At 48.5% G+C, this 20,551-nt stretch overlaps 6 protein-coding genes across 6 annotated transcripts; 4 read left to right on the plus strand and 2 right to left on the minus strand.

Annotated features, from left to right (window-relative positions):
- Nucleotides 1-5,219: 5,219 nt before the first annotated feature.
- On the plus strand, nt 5,220-7,101 carry N7471_003850 (zinc-coordinating transcription factor SFP1; the record flags this gene model as incomplete). The annotated part of the gene is made up of 3 exons (XM_057276569.1): nt 5,220-5,563; nt 5,664-6,723; nt 6,790-7,101. The coding sequence occupies 3 exons, from the start codon at nt 5,220-5,222 to the stop codon at nt 7,099-7,101; spliced, it is 1,716 nt and encodes a 571-aa protein (XP_057136179.1).
- A 1,133-nt stretch (nt 7,102-8,234) lies between these two features.
- N7471_003851 (transcription initiation factor IIA large subunit) lies at nt 8,235-10,555 on the minus strand. Its single transcript, XM_057276570.1, has 4 exons — nt 10,235-10,555; nt 9,980-10,081; nt 8,764-9,719; nt 8,235-8,706 (listed from the first exon to the last, which is right to left on the minus strand). The coding sequence occupies exons 1-4, from the start codon at nt 10,250-10,252 to the stop codon at nt 8,667-8,669; spliced, it is 1,116 nt and encodes a 371-aa protein (XP_057136180.1). The 5' UTR covers nt 10,253-10,555; the 3' UTR covers nt 8,235-8,666.
- Nucleotides 10,556-10,938: 383 nt separating this feature from the next.
- N7471_003852 (WD40 repeat domain-containing protein) lies at nt 10,939-12,792 on the minus strand (the record flags this gene model as incomplete). Its single annotated transcript, XM_057276571.1, has 1 exon — nt 10,939-12,792. The coding sequence occupies one exon, from the start codon at nt 12,790-12,792 to the stop codon at nt 10,939-10,941; it is 1,854 nt and encodes a 617-aa protein (XP_057136181.1).
- Nucleotides 12,793-13,178: 386 nt separating this feature from the next.
- Nucleotides 13,179-15,803, plus strand: N7471_003853 (Kelch motif domain protein). Its single transcript, XM_057276572.1, has 3 exons — nt 13,179-13,597; nt 13,657-13,743; nt 13,816-15,803. Exons 1-3 carry the CDS (start codon nt 13,273-13,275, stop codon nt 15,663-15,665), a joined length of 2,262 nt encoding a protein of 753 aa, XP_057136182.1. The 5' UTR covers nt 13,179-13,272; the 3' UTR covers nt 15,666-15,803.
- A 287-nt stretch (nt 15,804-16,090) lies between these two features.
- On the plus strand, nt 16,091-17,741 carry N7471_003854 (uncharacterized protein; the record flags this gene model as incomplete). Its single annotated transcript, XM_057276573.1, has 4 exons — nt 16,091-16,344; nt 16,421-16,893; nt 16,952-17,537; nt 17,603-17,741. The coding sequence occupies 4 exons, from the start codon at nt 16,091-16,093 to the stop codon at nt 17,739-17,741; spliced, it is 1,452 nt and encodes a 483-aa protein (XP_057136183.1).
- A 1,663-nt stretch (nt 17,742-19,404) lies between these two features.
- On the plus strand, nt 19,405-20,466 carry N7471_003855 (uncharacterized protein; the record flags this gene model as incomplete). Its single annotated transcript, XM_057276574.1, has 2 exons — nt 19,405-19,924; nt 20,105-20,466. 2 exons carry the CDS (start codon nt 19,405-19,407, stop codon nt 20,464-20,466), a joined length of 882 nt encoding a protein of 293 aa, XP_057136184.1.
- Between the last annotated feature and the right edge of the window lie 85 nt (nt 20,467-20,551).

Consider the following 20,551-nt stretch of genomic DNA (forward strand, 5'->3'; position numbering starts at 1 on the left):
ATATCACTGGTCCTGTGATTAATAGATCTGTGTTACCATGTGCTTTGCTTTTAGTACACTTTTTTTCCTTTCTTAATATGCTTTGTCCTTGAGCCTCGTGGGACTGCACGTACTTTGTTTTGAATTTGCTTAGGAGCTGTCCTACTTCAGCTTGTCAAGATATTACCCGTTCATGTTATATATAGTTCCAAACCGCTGATTCTTGGGAAAGGGGCAATGATTGTGTTCCCCCGTTTTAGGTGTCTCCAGAAATAGCCCGAGAGCATTGTGTATATTTTTTTTATTTACTTACCAGCCTTACATTTCTAGAATTAAGAGCAATTTCCCAATTGTCTTCACTTGCCGTCATCTAAAGTCAGAATTTCTATATGCTCTAATTCGATTCGAACAGACTATTGGCGCCAGAAAGTCTGACATGTCCGCATCGCAGACCCCTTCCTATCAAGCACCTAGGTAGGCTGGGACGCTTAGGGAACCGATTTCAATTATGACTTGATCTCACCTTAATCACAACACCCTTACTATGACTTTAAACTCCACCAAAATACCCAACCCTCGAATGAGGTACATTCCAAGCTGGATAAGCCTCCACCTCCAGATAAGGCTTCCGCTTGTCATCCCACTACACATTCCTCTGGGAAATATCTCCACAAACCAAGATCACACCCCCACGAATAAACACAGGGATAAGATCCAGGCCATACCGCACATGAAGGTTGATCCCTCATAGCAAGCCTCAGTCGCATTTCAGTTTAGCAGGAACCGAGCTCCCCCCGAGATATATAGATTGAGATCGCTACCAGTCCCAACATTTGGCGCAACGAAGAGCTTGTCTAAAAGCATAGTTGTCCGTTATATTGCGAACCGCAAGACTTCCGTCTTTTGGGTGCCTCAGAAACAGCGCCCTCGCTGCTCGCAACAGTAACACCAGTCTGCTCCGGCTCCCGGATATAAGACTTGCCTCTCAACAAAAGGGATCTAATAATCGGATTCTTCTTCCATTCTAAATGGTCTTTCCAGAGTCCTCCAAGGTAACCAGTATCACATACCTAGAATTCAAATGCATAAGCCATAAGAACGGCGATAGACCCCTTGAGCGCGAATTATGATTTCGGGTGGGAATCGAAATGGCCCCAGAACATATTAGCATATACAGTTTGAGGCGTCCTTTTGTAAAACAAAATAGTAAAATTAGTGCCCATTTACGGCAGATTTCTAGAACCACAGCGACAATGCGAGTTTGGACTGTTCTGGTTTTTTTTAAAGAAATATTACTATGTAGATCCACAATTTCGCCTTTTGCTTTGTGTCTGTTATTTGCGCTCTGTTGGCTAGAAGATGAAAGAAGGACATTAAAAAGGAACTGAAGAAGATGCATTGAGAATGTTCCTAAGAGAGGATAATAGAGACCATGGCGAGAAATGTCTTCCATCTATATATTACCATAGCGTGCTTTCCATCCATGGGTATCCCCTCCAACTAATTATAGAATCTAAACTCTTTGAAAGACCAGATTTTGTATCAATAGATGTCATAGGTTATATCATAACCATATTGCGAATCATTTTCTGTGCAAAAGCCGCATTGTCGTGATAGTCCCAAAAAGACTACTATACCGTTACACTCTCACTGTCTGCATGCATAGCCAAAGCCCTCACGATTGTAGCAAAAATGAGCAACATCGGGGTAACTATCCTGCTTCAGACCCTCATAGTATAATATAAGCCGGTATGCCAAGCCCAGGGAAACTCAACGGATAGAGAAAAATACTCACAATAAAGTGACCAGGAGTGCCGAGACACCATCAAATAATATACCAGTCGGCTTGTATTGAAGATAACTGCACCTGGTCCGGAACTGAGAAATCAAACAACATCATCTCATCTGAGGCTGCATACATGCCTTAACGGGCTTTTGTTAGAAAGAAGAGCGCGCGAATTAGACTTGATTCCTTTAGTGTTGCGGACGCATAGAAGCTGGAACGGGATTTTCTTGCTGGTTGGCTTTTTGGACATGGAGTACTCCTAAATTCTTCATGAGAGCTCGGATTCATTGTTTCTAAATTAGGCACCCGTAAAAGGCCGTGAGGTTTTAATAGTCACTTTGACTATATGCTAGCTTGAGGTGTCTTGGATGATTTGGCCGCCGGTGTTTGGAATTCTTTCTGAGCCTGAGGTGATTATGATGTACAGAGATTGTAGACTGATTGAATGAGGAGGGTGAAATCGCTGTGTTATGGTTCTTTGCATTTTTCTCATAAGTGAGCCCGAGGACGAGGAATTCTCAGTGATGGTGCACTATAATCAATTTTGGGTTAAATGATGACAGTATTCGTTACCGTCTAGGGGACCGGTGTATATAGTATTTAACTTGATGTTATTCTCGCAATGTTGAAGGGACATGGGGAATCGACCTATGCGGCTATATAGATCAATCAGCCTAAGTATTATGATGTGATTTAGAACATATGTTGTATTGTATGTTGCACGCCATTAATCCCAATATCTACTCTCAGTTATCCCGTGTCGTGCATCTCGGCAAGTAAGATGCTATTTTTAGCTACTGTCTCTGGTGGCAGTCGAGACAAGCGGGGTACTGTTGATATCGAAAAGATTCGACTGTACAACATATCCATCATATAAACCTGAATCTGACTACAAATCTAGAATTATAACGTACGACGCCGTAATCGTGACTTAATAAAAGTGGTGCGGGGATATTATGATCCACGATACGGGCCGGTTTTTGGCCTATGATGATTCCCAGGGTTATCGAATGAGAGCTGAATACAGCGAATGAGCCTCGATGCTTGTAAGAAAAAAGGGGACACCATCCACCTTCGATTGCGCAATGGGCAATGATTCGAGACGAGTTCGTTGCACTTGCATCATACCATTGTGAGACGCATCATACAATATACACCTAAGGTACCAACAAATTGCAACATCTGCTCAAAATTGGTCAAGAAACGCGGACTACACGGCACATGGATAAAACGTAGGAGGAACGATACTTTGAGAAGAATGTCCTTTTTGGGTAAATATGCTGTATAAAACAGGCTATACTGGAATATATTTTACTTTCAATTACTTTGAAAGTATACTACTCTATACATAGCTCGTTTTACCTCAGTACATTGTAAACAAGAAAACCCGGTTGATGGGGCTCTTGTGAAGTCATCGGGATGCGACGATACATGATGGTATGATCCGACAACGTTCAAATGTTGATTATTACGCGGGGTGGCGATGCTTTTTTTTAAAACGGACCGGTCAATAATAGGCATATTAGAGACCCCGAAATAACTCCGAACGGATAGAAAGGAAACAGTCAATCTTATTCTAATATTATTGTATGTAGCATCTTTAGTTTCAGCTCAAACTACGAAACGGCCTAGCTTATAGTTACACCTGTTCTTTATACCTAACGGCATAACGGGCGGACTCCGAGCCTCGGAAGTTTCATCTTGACCGGAGTACGCGGGTTTTCCGCCAATATATTATTATACATTATTATTTTGTACCGAGGTACGTATTCTGTACAGAGTATGTAACAACTTTGAATAATAAGATTAAAATAGGATTGTTAACCTATTTCTTTGAGATGCCCTTTGAATGCCCATTAAAGCATCCTAAACTTCAGGAATACGAAAGGCGGTGTACTCGAGAGGGCGCTAACAGATGGAAGGCTGCCCAACTGCTTCTGCCGCGTTTCTAGCGCCAAAGCCAAGACCTCGTTGTGTTCCGACTGAAACTTGAGAATCGCCACTCATTTCCAAGGTTGGAACTTATAGTTTCCAGGTCAATTTTCCGGTCAACGGCTCTGTTGACAATACCCATAGAATAGGGGGGTCTTAGAATATACATCGGACTACTATACGTACTAGCAACAACCCCAGCCCCCGGTTATTGATAATTGCTCCTTAAAAGGCTATGCAATGACGAAGTGTTCAATGCGAAGGCAAATCCGCCACCCAGATCTCTTATCTGAGATTACCCCTTGCAGATGACCCCGGATTTTATAGGGAATCTGAGTTTCTTCAGCGCCTCGATCTATCTATCGCTTTACATTTATAGATTTACTTACAGTTACGATTCCCAGCGAAGATGTGTAGAAAGTGGAGAATATCTCTTCACAGTGAACCAGAAAAAAAGGTCGATATTGGCAGGAGAAAGTGTTACTAGCTGCTCCACTTACGGCGGTGGTCGGGAGACATACAACATAATAATAATAATGAATATCATTCCCCTCCGGATGGAGTAGAGCTATTCAGTCAATGTAGCTTATTGCGTAACTCAACACAATCCAGCTATACTACTTGTTCAGAACAGCAGGATATATTTTTCCCGTTGGTCTGTAACCCAAAATTATCATCATCATCGACTCGGCCAGTTATGTAGGGCAGTTATCCCAGGTAAATAGTCCCCGGCCAATTAAACCAAATTAGTCATAAGATACAGTACACTAGCTGTTTCAGGTAATTTGGTACATTACGGATCATGACGTTCGCATCCTGCAAGCGGTGTGTAGAGAACATCCTTGAATATACTACTACAACATATATACGCTTTCAGGTAGTTTGGTTGTTATTTCTAAATGTCTTGACTGTGATAGTCAAAGATCTACGAAGTCACCCATCAAACGACATTAATATTACTCGGCGCCAATATCCGTTTGGAAAACGATCACGTGGGTAATACCGTAACAGCGCTTGTCCCAAACCGGAAGCGTTGCCATCTCATACCCCGTCTTCATGAGCCCTTGCCCCTGCTGTTTCTCGACTTATCACTCTTCGATTGCAATATTACTCTCCCTGATCTGAATCCTTTCCCCCAGTCTTGAGATTATTATTAAAGAAAAAAAGAAAAGGGAGCTGCACTCCTTCAAGTGACTCGACAACTTTCTGCCAAAGCGGGACATCATCCGAGGGTGGACTCCTGCGTGTGAACCCGCCCAAAAACCGCCATCCACTCAAAAGTCCACTCATCGAGGGGCACCGACTGTCTCAAAGTCGCATTCTTATTCTCTTCGGATTTTATCTGTGTGAGCTTCGCGCTTCAACGCGGGACTCAAAGAAACCCTGTCATCCATAAGCCCCTCGGGTTTGGCGTGACATCGCGCAAAGACCGGACAGGGAACTAGGATATCGATTCGTCAAACCTCGACTTGGAATTCTCATCATTTTTACCATCAAAAACTGTTACTAGCAGTTCGTCACGATGACTGGTGCCACGCCTATTGATATTTCCACTCGGCAGACGACCTCAGTGTCGCCGCCGGGTCAACAAGCGTCCAATTTGACCTCGGCGCTGCAAAGAGCGGGCAACGGCGAGCGTACAGGGAGCTTTTCACATCTTCCTGGGGGAGGACTCGGCGTGTTTAAGGCCCCCCCACCTCGTAAGGACTCGATCGGCGCAGCCACAGCACAATGGGGGAACGGGACGAAACCTATCTCGATGTCGGGATCTGCCCGCGACAAAGGTCGCCGTGAGTCGCTCGCAGGGAGCTTGGTGGGTGGTATGAGCTGGGGTGGTGTATCCGTCGGTAGTTGGATACGTGATGAGTGAGTGGCCTGTCTGGACCTAGAAGCCGCAAGGGAACCGCCCACCGTGTGTTGCTATTGTCGCACTGCATCAAGAGCTGACCAAGGAAAATTTCCGCAGTATCATAATGACTGGCACGTCACCATTTACCTTCCAGTCGCCATCTTTCCATTCCTCATCGTATCTCCCGAAGCTGGAAGCGAATTTTATGCGAGACTTTTCGTGCTGCGGTGTGACGTTACCGACGCTCCATGACCTGTTACAACACTACGAAGAAGCCCATGCGACCAAGTCGCCCAATCAAGGCCACCGCCCAAGCCAAGGTGAAAATCGAGCTGCCTTGGCGGCTGCCGCAATCGCACAGCAACAGAACCAACAGCATGGCAGCCAAGGACGTGGTCTGCAGCCCGACCGGACCCTGGACATGCAGCGTAAATTGGGCCAGAATCCATCACCATTGCAGCACGCAGATCTAGACACAATCGACGACATGGAGTTGGACGACGCCCTAGGAGACGGAGACGGCTCAGCCTCGCAGATGTTCTCTTCTCAGCTGCATGAGGGTGGACAGGGCGGGTATGGTAACTCCAACCAGCAGCAGTTAAATCTAGGTATGCTTCCAAGCCACCAAGGATTTAGCACACCCTCGCAACCTGGTACACCGATCGGATCTGGACGACCACTTTCACTGCAGAACAATCCGACTGTCTCTTCCGTCAATACCCCAACTTTGATGGCCAACCCGCTCCAGAATTCGCAATTCCGAAATACGCCCGATTCATCCGGACCAGGGACCCCGGCCGAAATTGACGAAAGCATGATGGGTGGATTCGGTGATCTCAGTATGCAAAATAACACCATGGGCCAAAATCAGAATCAGTTTGGCCGCTTCAATGGGAACAATAATGACATGGTCGACCTTTGCATCGATGAGCCGGCCAAGCGGCTGTTCAGCCCCAGTGGCGGCATGGGTTCGCCCAACGCCCACTTTAAGCTCAGTGGAGCTCAATATGGTCCGAATAGCGATATTGCACGACGGATCCGGGAACAACAATTGCTCGCTGGGGTCCCCGACACCACTGTTATTCTTCCCAACGAAGAACCCAAACCGTTCCGATGCCCCGTTATCGGTTGCGAGAAGGCATACAAGAACCAAAATGGACTCAAATACCACAAAGCTGTAAGTTTTGGTTTGATATCCCCCGCATTCGTCTTATTTTTCTAACCACTCCTTCTTTCATTCCAGCATGGCCATAATAACCAACAACTTCATGACAACGCCGATGGCACGTTCTCAATCGTCAACCCAGAGACATCAGCGCCATACCCCGGCACGCTTGGCATGGAGAAGGAAAAGCCCTACCGCTGCGAGGTGTGTGGCAAGCGCTACAAGAATCTGAACGGACTCAAGTACCATAAATCGCACTCACCACCCTGCAATCCGGATTTCCAGCTTGGAGGTCGTAACCTCGCCCTTGGCGGTGGAGTCATGCAAGGGCAGAACATCAACGTTGCTGGAGCTGGCCTCCCCGGCATTGGCGAAGAAGGCCTTCTGTGAACCCGTGAACAAATATGTCATTATGTCCATACATAATTCCCAGCTAATTGACGCGAACGATCTCGACGGCTTTCGGGGGTGAGAGCACTCCTGCACACACACGATGTCATGATTTTGAATTGGGCCCGGTGACTTTGGAGTTATTACTTTTCTATTTCTCTCTTCGAAAATTGTTCCCCCTGGCTTACTTATTGACTGGGCTTTGTGATGCCCTTCTTTTGCTTTTCGTTCTGCTGCCTGGTAGATCCCACTGGCATGATCGTTTTCTACGCTTGATATCCCTCGCCGTTTCCAGATCCTATCTACTTGGCCTGGTAATAGAGCAAATTCTTGAGCGATCAAGACCCTCTCTCAGCAAAGAGCTGTCTAGAAGAAACTGCTTGCGCTTGCCTGCTTTTACTCTGTTCATCTTGCTTTGGTTCTTCATACGACATTTGCGTCTTCCATGGGAGACACACTAGGGGAATTGGATATCTCCCGAAACCCCCCACTCCCCATCCATTCTGCTATTCATTTGCTTTTGCTTCTTGCAAGGAGCTTCGTGCCTTGTTTCCGCGTTCGTGTCCCCGTTCATTGCGTTCAGTGTTTTCGCTCATGTGCCTCTCCCAACAATGACAGTCGCGATTCCGAAAACGCCGCCTTGAGCACCTGGAACTGAACACCACCAAAAAGTTGGCGAAATGGGATTTGGCTTGGTTTATCTGGAATCATGTGCGAGGTACGAGGCTCCTGGGGTGGCTACTATTCTCCCCTCCTCTTTCACACCCAGTCGGTGTTCGCTTTTTCTTCCCTACGTCCCTTCTACCTAGGGATGGGATAGGGACTGGATCTGGGATCTGGGAATCTTAAAAAAAGTGCGGTTTCTCGGCGTCGGTTCATTGTAGATATGGATTTATTTTGTTACGATTTGGCTCTTTTTGCCCCATTGTCACTTATCTTCTTTTTTTCCCCTTGTCTTGCTATTCATTCATTTTTCTCAACTTCATTTTCGGTTGCGTTTGTTATCGTAGGTCCGGGTTCTGGACTTAGACCTACATAGTAGACCAATTGGCTTTTTAGCACCTATCTAATTAACGGCGTTTTGTCTAAACCTCCAAGTGGATGGTTGGAGATGATATTAAGCCTAGTGGGAGTTATTCAGAATCATAGTTTCATTTGTGCTTATTTTGGAAGCTAGTAAGATCGGTCTTTCAAGCTAGTACAAAACCAGCCTTGAAGGCATGGCATGGAGCAAAGAGAAGCATGTAAAAAAAAGGCAAAATCAGAACCCATCCTCACTTGTAAGCGCCATGAGCCACTGTGAAGCTCAAAAACAAAGAAAAAAGCGAAGCAAAGACCGGGTTGCTGACCATGTCGATATTTGGGTAGTGAGAATCATGAGAAATATTTCGCTTGCACAAACCGTTTCGAGGGCGTGATTGAAAAGACGTAGGGATTGGTTTTCGTTTGTGTCATGAGAGAGAGCACAAGTAGAGAAAAAAATTGTTACAGAACGAGGAAAGGGGTGTCGTCAATGGAAATCAGGAGACGGGTTAAAAAAACACGGAGTGATGGTGTCATTTCGACTACCATTCGAATTCACCTTGACCCTTGTGGAAGACGTATCTAGTAGGGTTAGTATTTGCAGAGCATGGCAGAGCATGGCAGAGTGGGATAACTTACTCTTTGCCACCAGTAGTCAGGATGCCATCCTTCAAGGTGCACTTCCACTTGTTCTTCACCCGCTGGACCTTGTCGTATGTGCAAAGCATGACCTGGCCCTCCGATTCATCTGCGTCATGGTCATCCGCAACGAGGTCATCTGGATCATCCAGGTCCGAATTGATAGCGTCTTCATCTTCCTCCTTGACATCGTCTTCTGCGCCATCGAACTGGCCAGTGACGCGGGGGGCAGATGAAGTTGACTCGGTAGTATTTTGGCTGAGAGGTGCGGTGAGAGCCACACGACGAGCGACCTTGGAAGAGGACTCATGCTCATCCAAGGGACGAAGGAGACCTCCGCCCTCATACTGAGACATGCGCTGCTTGAGATGCTCGCGTAGAAGTCGATCACCTTCTCCATTCTCGGCAGCTGCTCTGCGGCGTGCTACCTCTGCCTTCCAGTCAGTCATCGGGTCGCCTCCACCATCGGTCTGTCCAGGACCCATGTGCGGGTAGGTCTGTTCTTGTTTGATTGGTGGCATTTGCCCGTGGGCATTGGGGTGCATCTGCGGGTATCCTTGTCCAGCTTGGGCCTGGGCTTGCATTTGGTGGACGGAGTTAGCGGCTGCGGCGCCGTATTTCTGGTGAAGCGCATTTGCAGCACGGTCGCGAGCCGACTGGGGGTTGAGACCATGCGGGGGCATGGGTGTGGTCATGTGCGGCATTCCGGGTTGGCCGTTGGATCCTGGCTCGGTCTTGATGCGAGGCCCACCCATCGGAGGCATGTTGTGCGAGGGCGCAGCTTGGGGAATTGAAACGGGCGGGGGAGCATATTGCGGCTGGGGAGGAGGTTGTCGGGGAGCGTTGGAGGGGACAGTAGCGGTGGGGAGGGGAACAGAGTGCTGCTGAGCAGGCTGAGGAGCAGGATCCCAGGGGAAATGAGCGACGTTCACAGAAGAAAGCTTGTGTTGCCAGGTCTGTATATATAATAATTAGTACCAGGTTTCCAGCTTTACATGGGATAATCAATGATGAGACAGCCCTGGAGAATCTTGGCGGTCTAAAAGCGCCTAAGCGGGTAAGAGCGGCACATATAAAGGGAAGACTCATAAGCCCGTGTTCCCCCATAAGCATCGCCTCCCGCACCACCTCGACCATCCCCGCTTTTGGGGAAAACATCCACACCAGACTTTGACAACACAAAACAGGAATATAGGTAGGAAAATATGGTACTAACCTCACGGAGATCATGCAGGGTCTGCTGATCGACACCGCTTTCCTCAAAGTCGACCTGGGAGGCATCACAGACCTCCTGGATGACCTTCTCGAAAACCGCACCCTATGAAGCCATAAGTGTCAGCTCTGATCTCGGATCAAAGAAACTTTCAAGACAAATTGGGAGATCATGGTTATAAGTGAAGATTATCATTCTCTATGCGAGCGATGGCTAGGGATAGACAAGGTGGCCGCCGGAGAAGAAGCTGGGACTTACCACTTGCTGGTTGGACATGATTGCTGAGCAAGAACACCTTGATGAGCTGGTGGATGGTTATGCAAAGGGATCAAAGGGAGCAAAGAGCAGGCAATAGGGTGACTGGTGAAATGTACTGTGTAAGGATAGCTTGACTAGGAAGTAAAGCGCTCCGTCGCAACTATCAAGTTGCCGAAGTGCTGATCGCTCACACCGAATGACGCAATATCAAGCAGTCTGTGAATCTGTAGTTTTCACACAAATAGAAAGGAGAAGAAATGACCTGAAAGACAAGTGCCGCAAGGGTAAATGTCAGAGGAAAACGAGACGGTGAGTTTCCCGATGAGTTGGCGAAGGTGAAAGTCACAGCTCTGCGGTCGAAATCCCACTGTATCCCGGAGGCTTAGTCATCGGCGGCCAACCCACCTAGGCACTTTCAAGTAGAAACCCAAGTAAATCGAGAGATCAGAGACAAGATACAAGTGAAAGATAAGATGGGTAAGCAGAATGAATTAAAGCAACCGTAAGAATGGCATTTGGACAATTTGTACAGCCAGTTTACGGGAACGTAGATACAGAGAACACCATCAGAACACCGGAATCATCACCAAAAAGAACCATTACACCGAAATTAATGTCCCAGCCCATCAATGCTTTCAATATCACCATGAACCAGGGTATCCAACGAAAAAAAAGAAACAAGGAATTGTTGCAAAATAAGGCGTCTAGCGGATGGTCATAGACTTAGTCATCTGAGCCTTGCTGCCGACACCACCCTCACGAGCGGAGGAGGCACTGCTACCAGCCTTGCGCTCAAAGATCTTCCAGAACTTTAGGCTCTCATCAGCGGCAGTGGTGGCCAGCATCTGTCCATCAGGGCTGATAGCACTGTGGAGGACGCGAGTCTCGTGAGCAGGGATCTCGACGTTGCGGACCAAAGTCGGGTAGCTCCAGATGCTGAGAGAGTTGTCGGGGAAGCCGCTAGAGCTGACGATTTCGCGGTAGTGGTTGCTCCAACGCAGGGAAGTGACTTGGGAGCCGGTGTCAATGCTGTTGGTGCGGGCACCAGTGGTGGTGTTCCAGAAATGAATGTGACGGTCGTAGGAACCACCGCCAGTGGCAAGGAGGTTGGATTGCCAAGGGCACCAGCTCAGAGCCTTGACGGCGGCGCGGTGGTTGGTCTTGGTGAACTTGGGAGCGCTTAGAGAGCGAGCATCCCAGATGTTGACGAGGTTGTCGTTTCCACCAGTGGCGAGCTGAGCGCCGTCAGAGCGCCATTCGAGACCGCAGACCTCAGAGGTGTGGGAGACGAGCTCAGCGATCTTGTGCTCTGCGATGCGAACATCGTGGTTATAGACAAGACCACTACGGGCTCCAGTGGACAGAGTATGCTTATTCCAGCCCATAACACCGACGCGGGAGTCGTGGCCGTACATGCTGCGAAGCTTGGAACCTTCCTCAACATCCCAAATCTGGACCTCACCAGTTCCCAAGCCAACACCAACATAGGCACCGTCACCACTCCACTTCACGCTGCTAACGTATGTGTCGGGGGAAGTTTCCAAAAGGCAGTTGACAGAGCCAGACTCAGCAGACCAGACATAAACGTTTCGCTCGAGACCGATGGCGACCTGGTTGCCAGAGCTCCAGTCGAGCAAATTGAGATAGTAGTCATCCAAAAGACCCGGGGCATCCAAGACCCGTTCGGGTGCAGTTTGAACACGGCGACGGAACTGGGCGGCTGTAGATTTGGCAGGGCGGAGGGGACGGTTATATTGAGCACGAAGATCAATAGGCTTCGATGACTCGGGAGGAGGAGGCTTAAAGGCGAGGATGCGAGTGTTCATGTTCACACCACAAGCTTCAGCCAGAGATGATTTGTAGGCCACGGCATCTGGAGCCGGGCGAGTGTAGGTAGAAGGCTCATTGTCATCCAGACCCAAGTTCTCCAAAGCAGCAGTAAGGTCATCATCCGATCCACGCGCACCAATGTCAAAGGCGCTGGCTGCCGAGGCGAGGACTGATGATCCGTCAGCCCCACCGCTCTTAGGGCGCTGTTTCTCTTCTGGCTTTGCGGCCCCGCTAGTGGCTAGACCCTCACTTGCGGTCCGGTTGGGGATAAAACGGTCACCAGCGTTGTGAGGAATGCGCACAGTTGTCTTGCTAGCACGAGATCGGGTGGGAATCTCCCGGCGGATATGCTCCTTGGAAGGAGTGTTGGCTGTTGTCGCACTTGTGCCGGTCAAAGTCCAGTCCGAGACACCGAGCTCCAAGTGCTTGGGTGACTTGCGGGTGCGGGTGCTGGCAATGTTCGACTTGTTGGTCTTCGGAGAGTCACGGTTGGCAGTGCGGGCTGCTTTTGAGATGGACTTGGCGAAGTGGGCGGAGAGATTTCCACCGTATACCGACTTGGCTTGACTACGGCCAGCATCAGACTGGCGAGGAGGAGTGAAGGGTGACGAGTGGCCGCTTGCGCGGGGGTTGGGCGAAGGGCTCAGAGGCATACGGCCTCCAGCAGTCTTGGAGGAGAAGAGCCCATGGTGGCTCTTCACCGGAGTTGATGCAGTAACAGAAGCCATATTAATATATGATCAGAGTAGATGTAATGGGACCAACCCCAATAGAAGATGCAATACGAATCGATGCAGAGGCTAATGCAAGATCAATCAACAGAAAAGTATGCAGACAATTGAGGATAGTGAGATTGAGAGGTGAAGAAAAGGAAAGGGAGTTCAGGAGAAAAGCGAATAAATACAGGTAGCTACTATACTCGTTGCTGAAAAGTATGAGGCTCTCCCCATAGCAACGGTTACCTGAGCTACATAGTACGCTAATCCATATTGGGACTAGCATTGACATACCGCGCTTGCCTTTTTTTAGTGACAATTGTCTTGGCATTAATTTCATGTCAATCGCCTTTCAGGTAGGCAAGAACAAAGAAGGTGAGAGCCTATACTCCGTACAGAATATATCTTCCGTAGACCTTAAAGGAGCAAAATGTCGTGACCTATTGTGCCAGTTGCGGATACAATTCAAAAGCCCCCTTTTTCGCCACTGGGATGGCGCATCCATCTCCTCTTTGCAACCCCCACCACGTTCCTCTCACCCAGTTCCACCGAGACCCACCACGACTTCTCCCTACCTGGCCGGGATCTTCGAGGGTCTTTAACCCGATATCCTGCTGTACTCCCTCTACGGCAATGCAGGACGCCTACCTGATGCCCGCCAGTCAGGCCGGCGGTCGCCGGACCAGCGCGGATTATCGACCCAGCATAAAAAAAGCGCAGGGCCATGTCCCCGCCTGCCTGGTCAATGCCTCGGTGACGTACTGCAGCAATGATCGCATTTATGCGTTCGGGGGATTTGACCAGTTTACCGATGAAGGTTGACATTCTCCATCCTCCTTAACCTATAATTTCTAAAATGGCACTGATAATTGTTAGTATACAACCACGTGCTCAGGCTAGACTTGGAGACTTTGCGCTGGGAGCTCGTTGACAACTATGGCGATATCCCCGGAGTTCGCATGGGTAATGATTCTCTCTTCTCATTCGTCCATGTTTAGTGATAAACGCTCTAACTAGAAATCTTATTTTTGATAGGACACACGGCGACATTGTACCAAGGGGATAAATTGATTGTGTTTGGGGGCGAAAATGAGCATCGCGAATACCTCTCCGACGTTGTCATCCTTGATCTAAATACCTTCACCTGGGCACTCCCCGAAATTCGCGGGTCGATCCCGCGAGGCCGAGCCCGCCATGCTGCCGTCATTCACGAAGACAAGCTTTTTATTGTGGGTGGAGTGACAGGTGTAGGAGGCGTGACAGGGGAGAAGAATGTGATCTTGGACGACTTGACCTACCTGGATCTACAAACATGGACCTGGTCTCGGACATGGAGCTTCACTGCTCGCTTCGATCATACAGCTTGGGTTTGGGGCACACGGCTGTGGATATTTGGTGGATTGGGTCCGAACATGGAACGAACGACTGATATCTGGTGGCTCGACCTCAAGGGATCTCCATCGCTGGCCGGAAACACGACCCCCCAAGGTAGCGTCAACTTCCTGGGCGTCAATCTTTCTGCGGCTCATCTTCCAGACTCTATATCTAGCAGCCCTCACCAAATGTCTCCCCGCTCCGGAATCTACGCGGCCAATTCAGGCAGTGTGCAGGTACGCAATTTGGGTCGACGCAAACCAGTTGCGCCTGGTGCCATATCTTGTCTTAGGTTTGATTCTGGTCCTCATGTCCCCTCTCTCTTTTCTGGTACTCATTTCCATTCATTTGCCTCTGGTGTCCTGCTCGACCTAATCACGCCGTCGGAGACCGTACGGTCGCATGATTGTAACCTGTCGGCTCTGGACCTAAACTCGCTGCGCTGGCAACGGCTGGCTGATGGTCAAGAGATCTTCCGGCCCGGCTATCGATGGCACTACTGCACTGTCAATGACACGGGGACCAAAGCATGGCTCTTGGGATGTAGTCTTGATGTCGCGAATGTACCGGGAGGTAGCGACGAGAATCATATGAGTGAAGTCCTGACTATCGACCTGGAAAAGTATGGTTTGCTAGGTAACGGCTTGTCGGCAGAACCTCCCGAGCAAGGTGCACCTTGGCCGTCTGATCAAATGGGCTCCTCTCAGGTTTCCGGGCTTGGAACCGATCTAGCCGCTGTTTTTGACATACCCCCTGAGTCGGGAAGTGGTACGGACTTCGTCATCACTGCTATTCGTGACGATCATGACGGGTCCGTATCGGAAGATATGGGCGACATGCCGTCCGTTTCCCCAACTCAGGCCCAACCAACCTTTGTGGAACAGAACTGCTGGACTTCGGAGCCCATCCACGTCCACCGTATCATTCTGCAGCTCAGGTGGCCACATTTCAAGCGTCTGTACTCCGCCCAGATGGCTGAGTACCACACTAAGCGGATGCACATCCCCGAGCCTTACTCTGTGGTGCGCGCGTTTCTCTATTACCTGTACACAGACAGTATCGCCGGCCATCCAGACTATTGCTCGAGCGTTATCGACGTGGCGGGTATGCTTGTTATGGCCAATCTTTATGATATGCCCAAGCTTCGTCTGCTGTGCGTCAATAGGTTAAGCCAAGAGCTTGATGTAGACAACGCGGCCATCGTCTGGGAACGTGCGGGGCGGACCAATGAGCACTGGTTGATGCGCCGAGCAGCACAATTTTGCCTGACATACTGGGGTCGCGTGGTACGGACAGACGGTTTCAAATCCCTCAGCCACCAGAGTTTGATCCAACTCTGCGAGGTAGTGGATACAGAAGGTCGCGTCTTCGCAGGCCCTGAATTGGAGATGGTCACATTCGGGGCAGATGGCCAAGGTGACCGAGACAAAAGCTCTCGAATGCGGCTGGGGTCTACTGCAGACGAGATGTCTGAGGTTGACGGAGACGATGAAGGGATGGAGATCTCATGAATTGCATGAAATTGCACGAATGGGGCACGCATTATATTCCGGAGTTCTTGGCGGGATCTTTTCTTTATTAGGTTGTATTGTATTTGCATCTGCGCATTCTCTACGAGTTTTGAATATACACCTTTTCTTTCATTATAACCGGGCCGTTCAACCGTTCCAGGGCTTCCAGGGCTGGCCCTGAGGCCATTCGTCGTCACGAGGTGTGGAGCCTCTCGACGCTCTCGACGCGGACTTCACTCCGGATCGCGGAGGTCATTCCTGTCACGATAAGGAGCTCTCCATAGTAGTCTCACGCTTGAGTTTCAACAAAATGAAAATAAAATGTTGAAATTACATAAATATCGATGTGCGCTCGAATTCGAAACAATCTAGTTGGCACACGGCTTCTACAGTTCCTGTGATTGACCATTGACATTCACTTCACCATGGGATCCACCGAGCAATCCACTCTTCCTTCGGATTTCCTCTGGGGCTTTGCTACAGCCGCATACCAGATTGAGGGAGGAGTTAACGAAGATGGCCGCGCCCCGTCAATCTGGGATACATTCTGCAAGGTCCCCGGCAAGATCGCCGGCGGCGGAACTGGAGATGTAGCTTGCGACTCGTATCACCGCACACACGAGGATATCGCCTTGTTGAAAGAATGCGGTGCTCAGGCATACCGATTTTCACTGTCATGGTTCGTCTCTTTGTGTCCCTCGCTTCGATCTTCAATCTCTAGATCGTTTGCTAACCCAGCTTGTCTAAATCTATAGGTCCCGCATTATCCCTCTCGGCGGCCGGAAAGATCCAATCAACAAGAAAGGCATACAGTTCTACCAGAAGTTCGTAGATGACCTGATTGATGCGGGCATTACGCCTATGATTACCCTCTTCCACTGGGATCTTCCGGATGAGCTCGACAAGCGCTACGGTGGACCTCTCAACAAGGAGGAATTCGTTGCCGACTTCGCACACTATGCTCGCGTGGTATTCGAGGCCTTTGGATCCAAGGTCAAGTACTGGATCACCTTCAACGAGCCTTGGTGCGTCAGTGTTCTTGGATACAATAATGGTTCCTTCGCCCCAGGCCACACGAGTGATCGCACCAAGAGCGCGGTGGGCGATAGCTCGACTGAGCCGTGGATTGTCAGCCACAGCTTGCTAGTTGCACATGGAACTGCGGTGAAGATTTACCGCGATGAATTTAAAGAACGGGATGGTGGTGAGATTGGCATTACGCTGAACGGTATGTCTCCATTCTCCCCGCACCTATACAGACCCTTTACTAATCAGATCATCAATAGGTGACTGGGCCGAGCCCTGGGACTCTGAGAACCCAGCCGATGTGGAAGCCTGCGACCGCAAGATCGAGTTTGCCATCTCATGGTTCGCCGACCCTATTTACCACGGCAAGTACCCAGACAGTATGATCAAGCAACTTGGCGACCGTCTGCCAACCTGGACACCGGAGGAAATTGCCCTTGTCCAAGGCAGCAATGACTTCTACGGCATGAACCACTACTGCGCGAACTTCATCCGCGCCAAGACGGGGGAGCCGGATATCAACGATATCGCGGGTAACCTGGAGCTCCTGCTCGAAGACAAGAACGGCGTGAGTGTCGGTCCTATCACACAATCGCCTTGGCTGCGACCATCTGCTATCGGGTTCCGAAAACTGCTCAAGTGGCTCAGTGAGCGGTACGGCTACCCCAAGATCTATGTCACCGAGAACGGCACTAGTGTTCTAGGCGAGAATGATATGCCGCTTGAGGAGTTGCTCAATGATGAGTTCCGCGTGCAGTACTTCCGGGATTATATCGGTGCTGCGGCTGATGCTTATACCCATGACGGTGTCAATGTGCGGGCTTACATGGCTTGGAGTCTTATGGAGTATGTTTGGATCTTGTTCCCTATATGATTTTGGTGTAATGACCGACTAACTTGTTTACTTACAGCAACTTCGAGTGGGCTGAGGGCTACGAGACCCGCTTCGGTGTTACTTTTGTCGACTATGAGAACGACCAGAAGAGAATCCCAAAGAAGAGCGCCAAGGAGATTAGCCAGATCTTTGATCGGTTAATCAAGAAAGCCTAAGATGTATGCGGCGCAGATTGATCTTTATGCTGGTGGACTCCATCAATTGCCATGATACCTGGATCCTATACGAAGTTTTTGAATGCACATGATATTTGATTTTCCAGTTACGCCATGAGCCGTGTAGAAAACCTGCGAGGGTTGTGGGAGATAGAAAACAGGGATAGATGTGATACGGAAATTGAGTCGGGAAATCATGCGAGAAGAGCGTGGAGTGAAGAGAAATCCGGGTCGACTACATGTAGACCTGCATACATACAGGCATTCCCATGCTTTATGATCAATTGGGAGTCTCTACACAGTCCACTTCATGAATTTTGGCTATACTAGTACTACGTCAGAACTCCTACGGCACCCTCGTATTCCCTTTTCTTTCATACATCGCGATGCCACTTGATCATTGTTGAAAATCCGTGCAGGGCATGTTTGCCTGTATCCATGCTACACAAGCAGGTCGTTACTACATACCTACCAGTACATAAATGGAGGCAGTCCCTCGGTTTTCCCAAATATACCAACTTTCATCATCTCTCTCTGCGTGTCTTCATCATCTATAAAATTATCAAAATGCCTCCTGGGACTAGGCTATATTTATAGGACACCGATTTTGTCCAGAGCAGGTATCTGCTTTTGAAATGAAGTTGATTTGATAGCTAATTCCCACACTGGGGAAATATATATAATCACAGTGATATAGGCCCGGGAACACAGAGCCGTGCGGGTCACAGATGCCGCACTTTGCATTGCGGCCGAGATCACATATACTACGCTTCTCGGTGCATATGAAGAACTCTGAGAATTTGAATTAATACTGAAAAGCCTGCCCGTATGTGGTTCTTGCCGTTTCTGCCTCCTTGTATTTGGGATACAACGCTGATGCTACATATGGAGATATCACGCAATTCGCTCGAGATCGTGATGGTAACCTCCTACCTTTACACGAATTTTTAAGTGTCCAGTTTCCACAGGCACTAATCAACCAGAGGACCTCGATCTCGCGATTGATATGCATAGGGGTGATGCTTTTCTGTTTTTTTTTTACCATTTTTTCTCATATTATGAATTGTCCTTTCCGGCCCTTCGGGACATGGCAGCATTATAATAGCCCGCCGATCACTTATATTCCTTAAATCTGGAATGAATAACCCTCACCCTTCAAGGGCCGTTGATTCTTCTAGCAATATATTTACAGTCCATATCCAATAGATCAATTTGCAGTCTTGTGATTAAACTCACTGCCCAAACATGTTCATAGATTGACCTGAGCTCTGCCACTTCTATTTGACCCTGTAGCTCCTGCCTATTTCTGTCAAGTTTTCATAATATTGGATACAAACCAAAGCCAATTGTGAAATTCTAAAGTCACAAGCAAACAATTCTTTCTATTTCCAAAAAAGGCAATATTGATGCCTGCGGACTCAACTCCTGCCTGAGGATTCACCTGCCCCTTAGTTACAAGTTTCATAGTGCTACGTTTGAATAGGTATATCCTTTTATTCGCATATAATCAAGCCTTACCGAGACCTCCATGTGAATTGGAAGCTAGATGCCCGATGCGAATTCTGATACCCGGGAGCTAAGTAAATCCGCCTCCGAATGAGATATCCTCTCCATTCGTGTAAAGCTATAATCTATTTATATTGATTTTCTCGTCAAGAACAACATGGATATATCTCAAATCTCCAAGCAGCTTTTGCCAGCGCCCAAGAGATTCCCGGATTGCTGCTTGGCCATCTCCAGCACTTTGATCACCTACCTTGCTTCGCTCCTCCCAAAAAAGTCCGCATTCACCATTTCAATCGGCAGCGGATCTGGTCTCCTCGAAGGTCTGATTGTACATTGCGACAAAAATGTGTCGGTGGAGGGTGTTGAGGTGGATTCGACTATTAATCGGTATATCGCCGAAGAAGATATGAATATCGTTGGCGGAGGTTGGGGCCTTTGGTCTGCCGCCCAACAGGCTGCAGCGTGGATGTTTGTCTACCCACGCGATCCAAAACTCATCACGAAATACATTGATACCTATGGTAATCAAAATGTTGAGTTTATTGTCTGGCTCGGGCCTCGGGTCGACTGGCCGGACTATGAGCCGCGTTTCTGTCAATCTCCGTTCTCCGAGTTGAGTTTTCCAGATCATATCGGACTAACACCATATGAGACTGTGGTTGTTGCTAGAAGACCATGTTGATATAAAGCCATTCCGCATTGCGAATTTGGGAGTTCGTGTTATACATTGGGTTTTTCTGTTTTGTGATTTACTTATAGTTCCCGTTTGTCTCATTTATCTTCATATATATCACTATCACGATGTCATTTGTTGATAATTCATACAGAGAATATTTTCTCGCTTTCTTGCCTTGCAGATCAGGCTGCGGAGCTTCGAGATCCGAAGGACAAGCAGGAGAAGTTTGTCTTATTCGACGGAGCTGAGAAAAAGAGGCGTTGGGAAGGTATTCAGGACGAGTTCCTGTTCCACGAGATCGACAAGGACGAATACAAAAGCGGCGGTAGCGAGCTCAATCTAGAAATCTATGAACCCCTTTGCCCAAGCAATCGCATGTCCAACCTTGACGATGAGGCTAAAGATGTCTGCCTCAACAGATTCCACCAGAAATTAGGCGATATCTTGGGATTCTTAGCGAGAAATGCAAAGGAAACCGTCTTGGAAGAGTCAGACTCAGAAGAAGCGTGGGTCTATCGTGAGTTCATGCAGCCGAGGAATTGACGAGCTTTTTTATTTTTTTATTTTTGTAGAATAATATGACCACTGGGAGCCTTTAATCTAACAATCTTGAATTACCAAACCCGGG

The sequence above is a fragment of the Penicillium samsonianum genome (genome assembly GCF_028829775.1).
Source record: "Penicillium samsonianum strain IBT 33392 chromosome Unknown utg000003l_segment0_segment0, whole genome shotgun sequence".
Classification (NCBI taxonomy): Eukaryota; Fungi; Ascomycota; class Eurotiomycetes; order Eurotiales; family Aspergillaceae; genus Penicillium; species Penicillium samsonianum.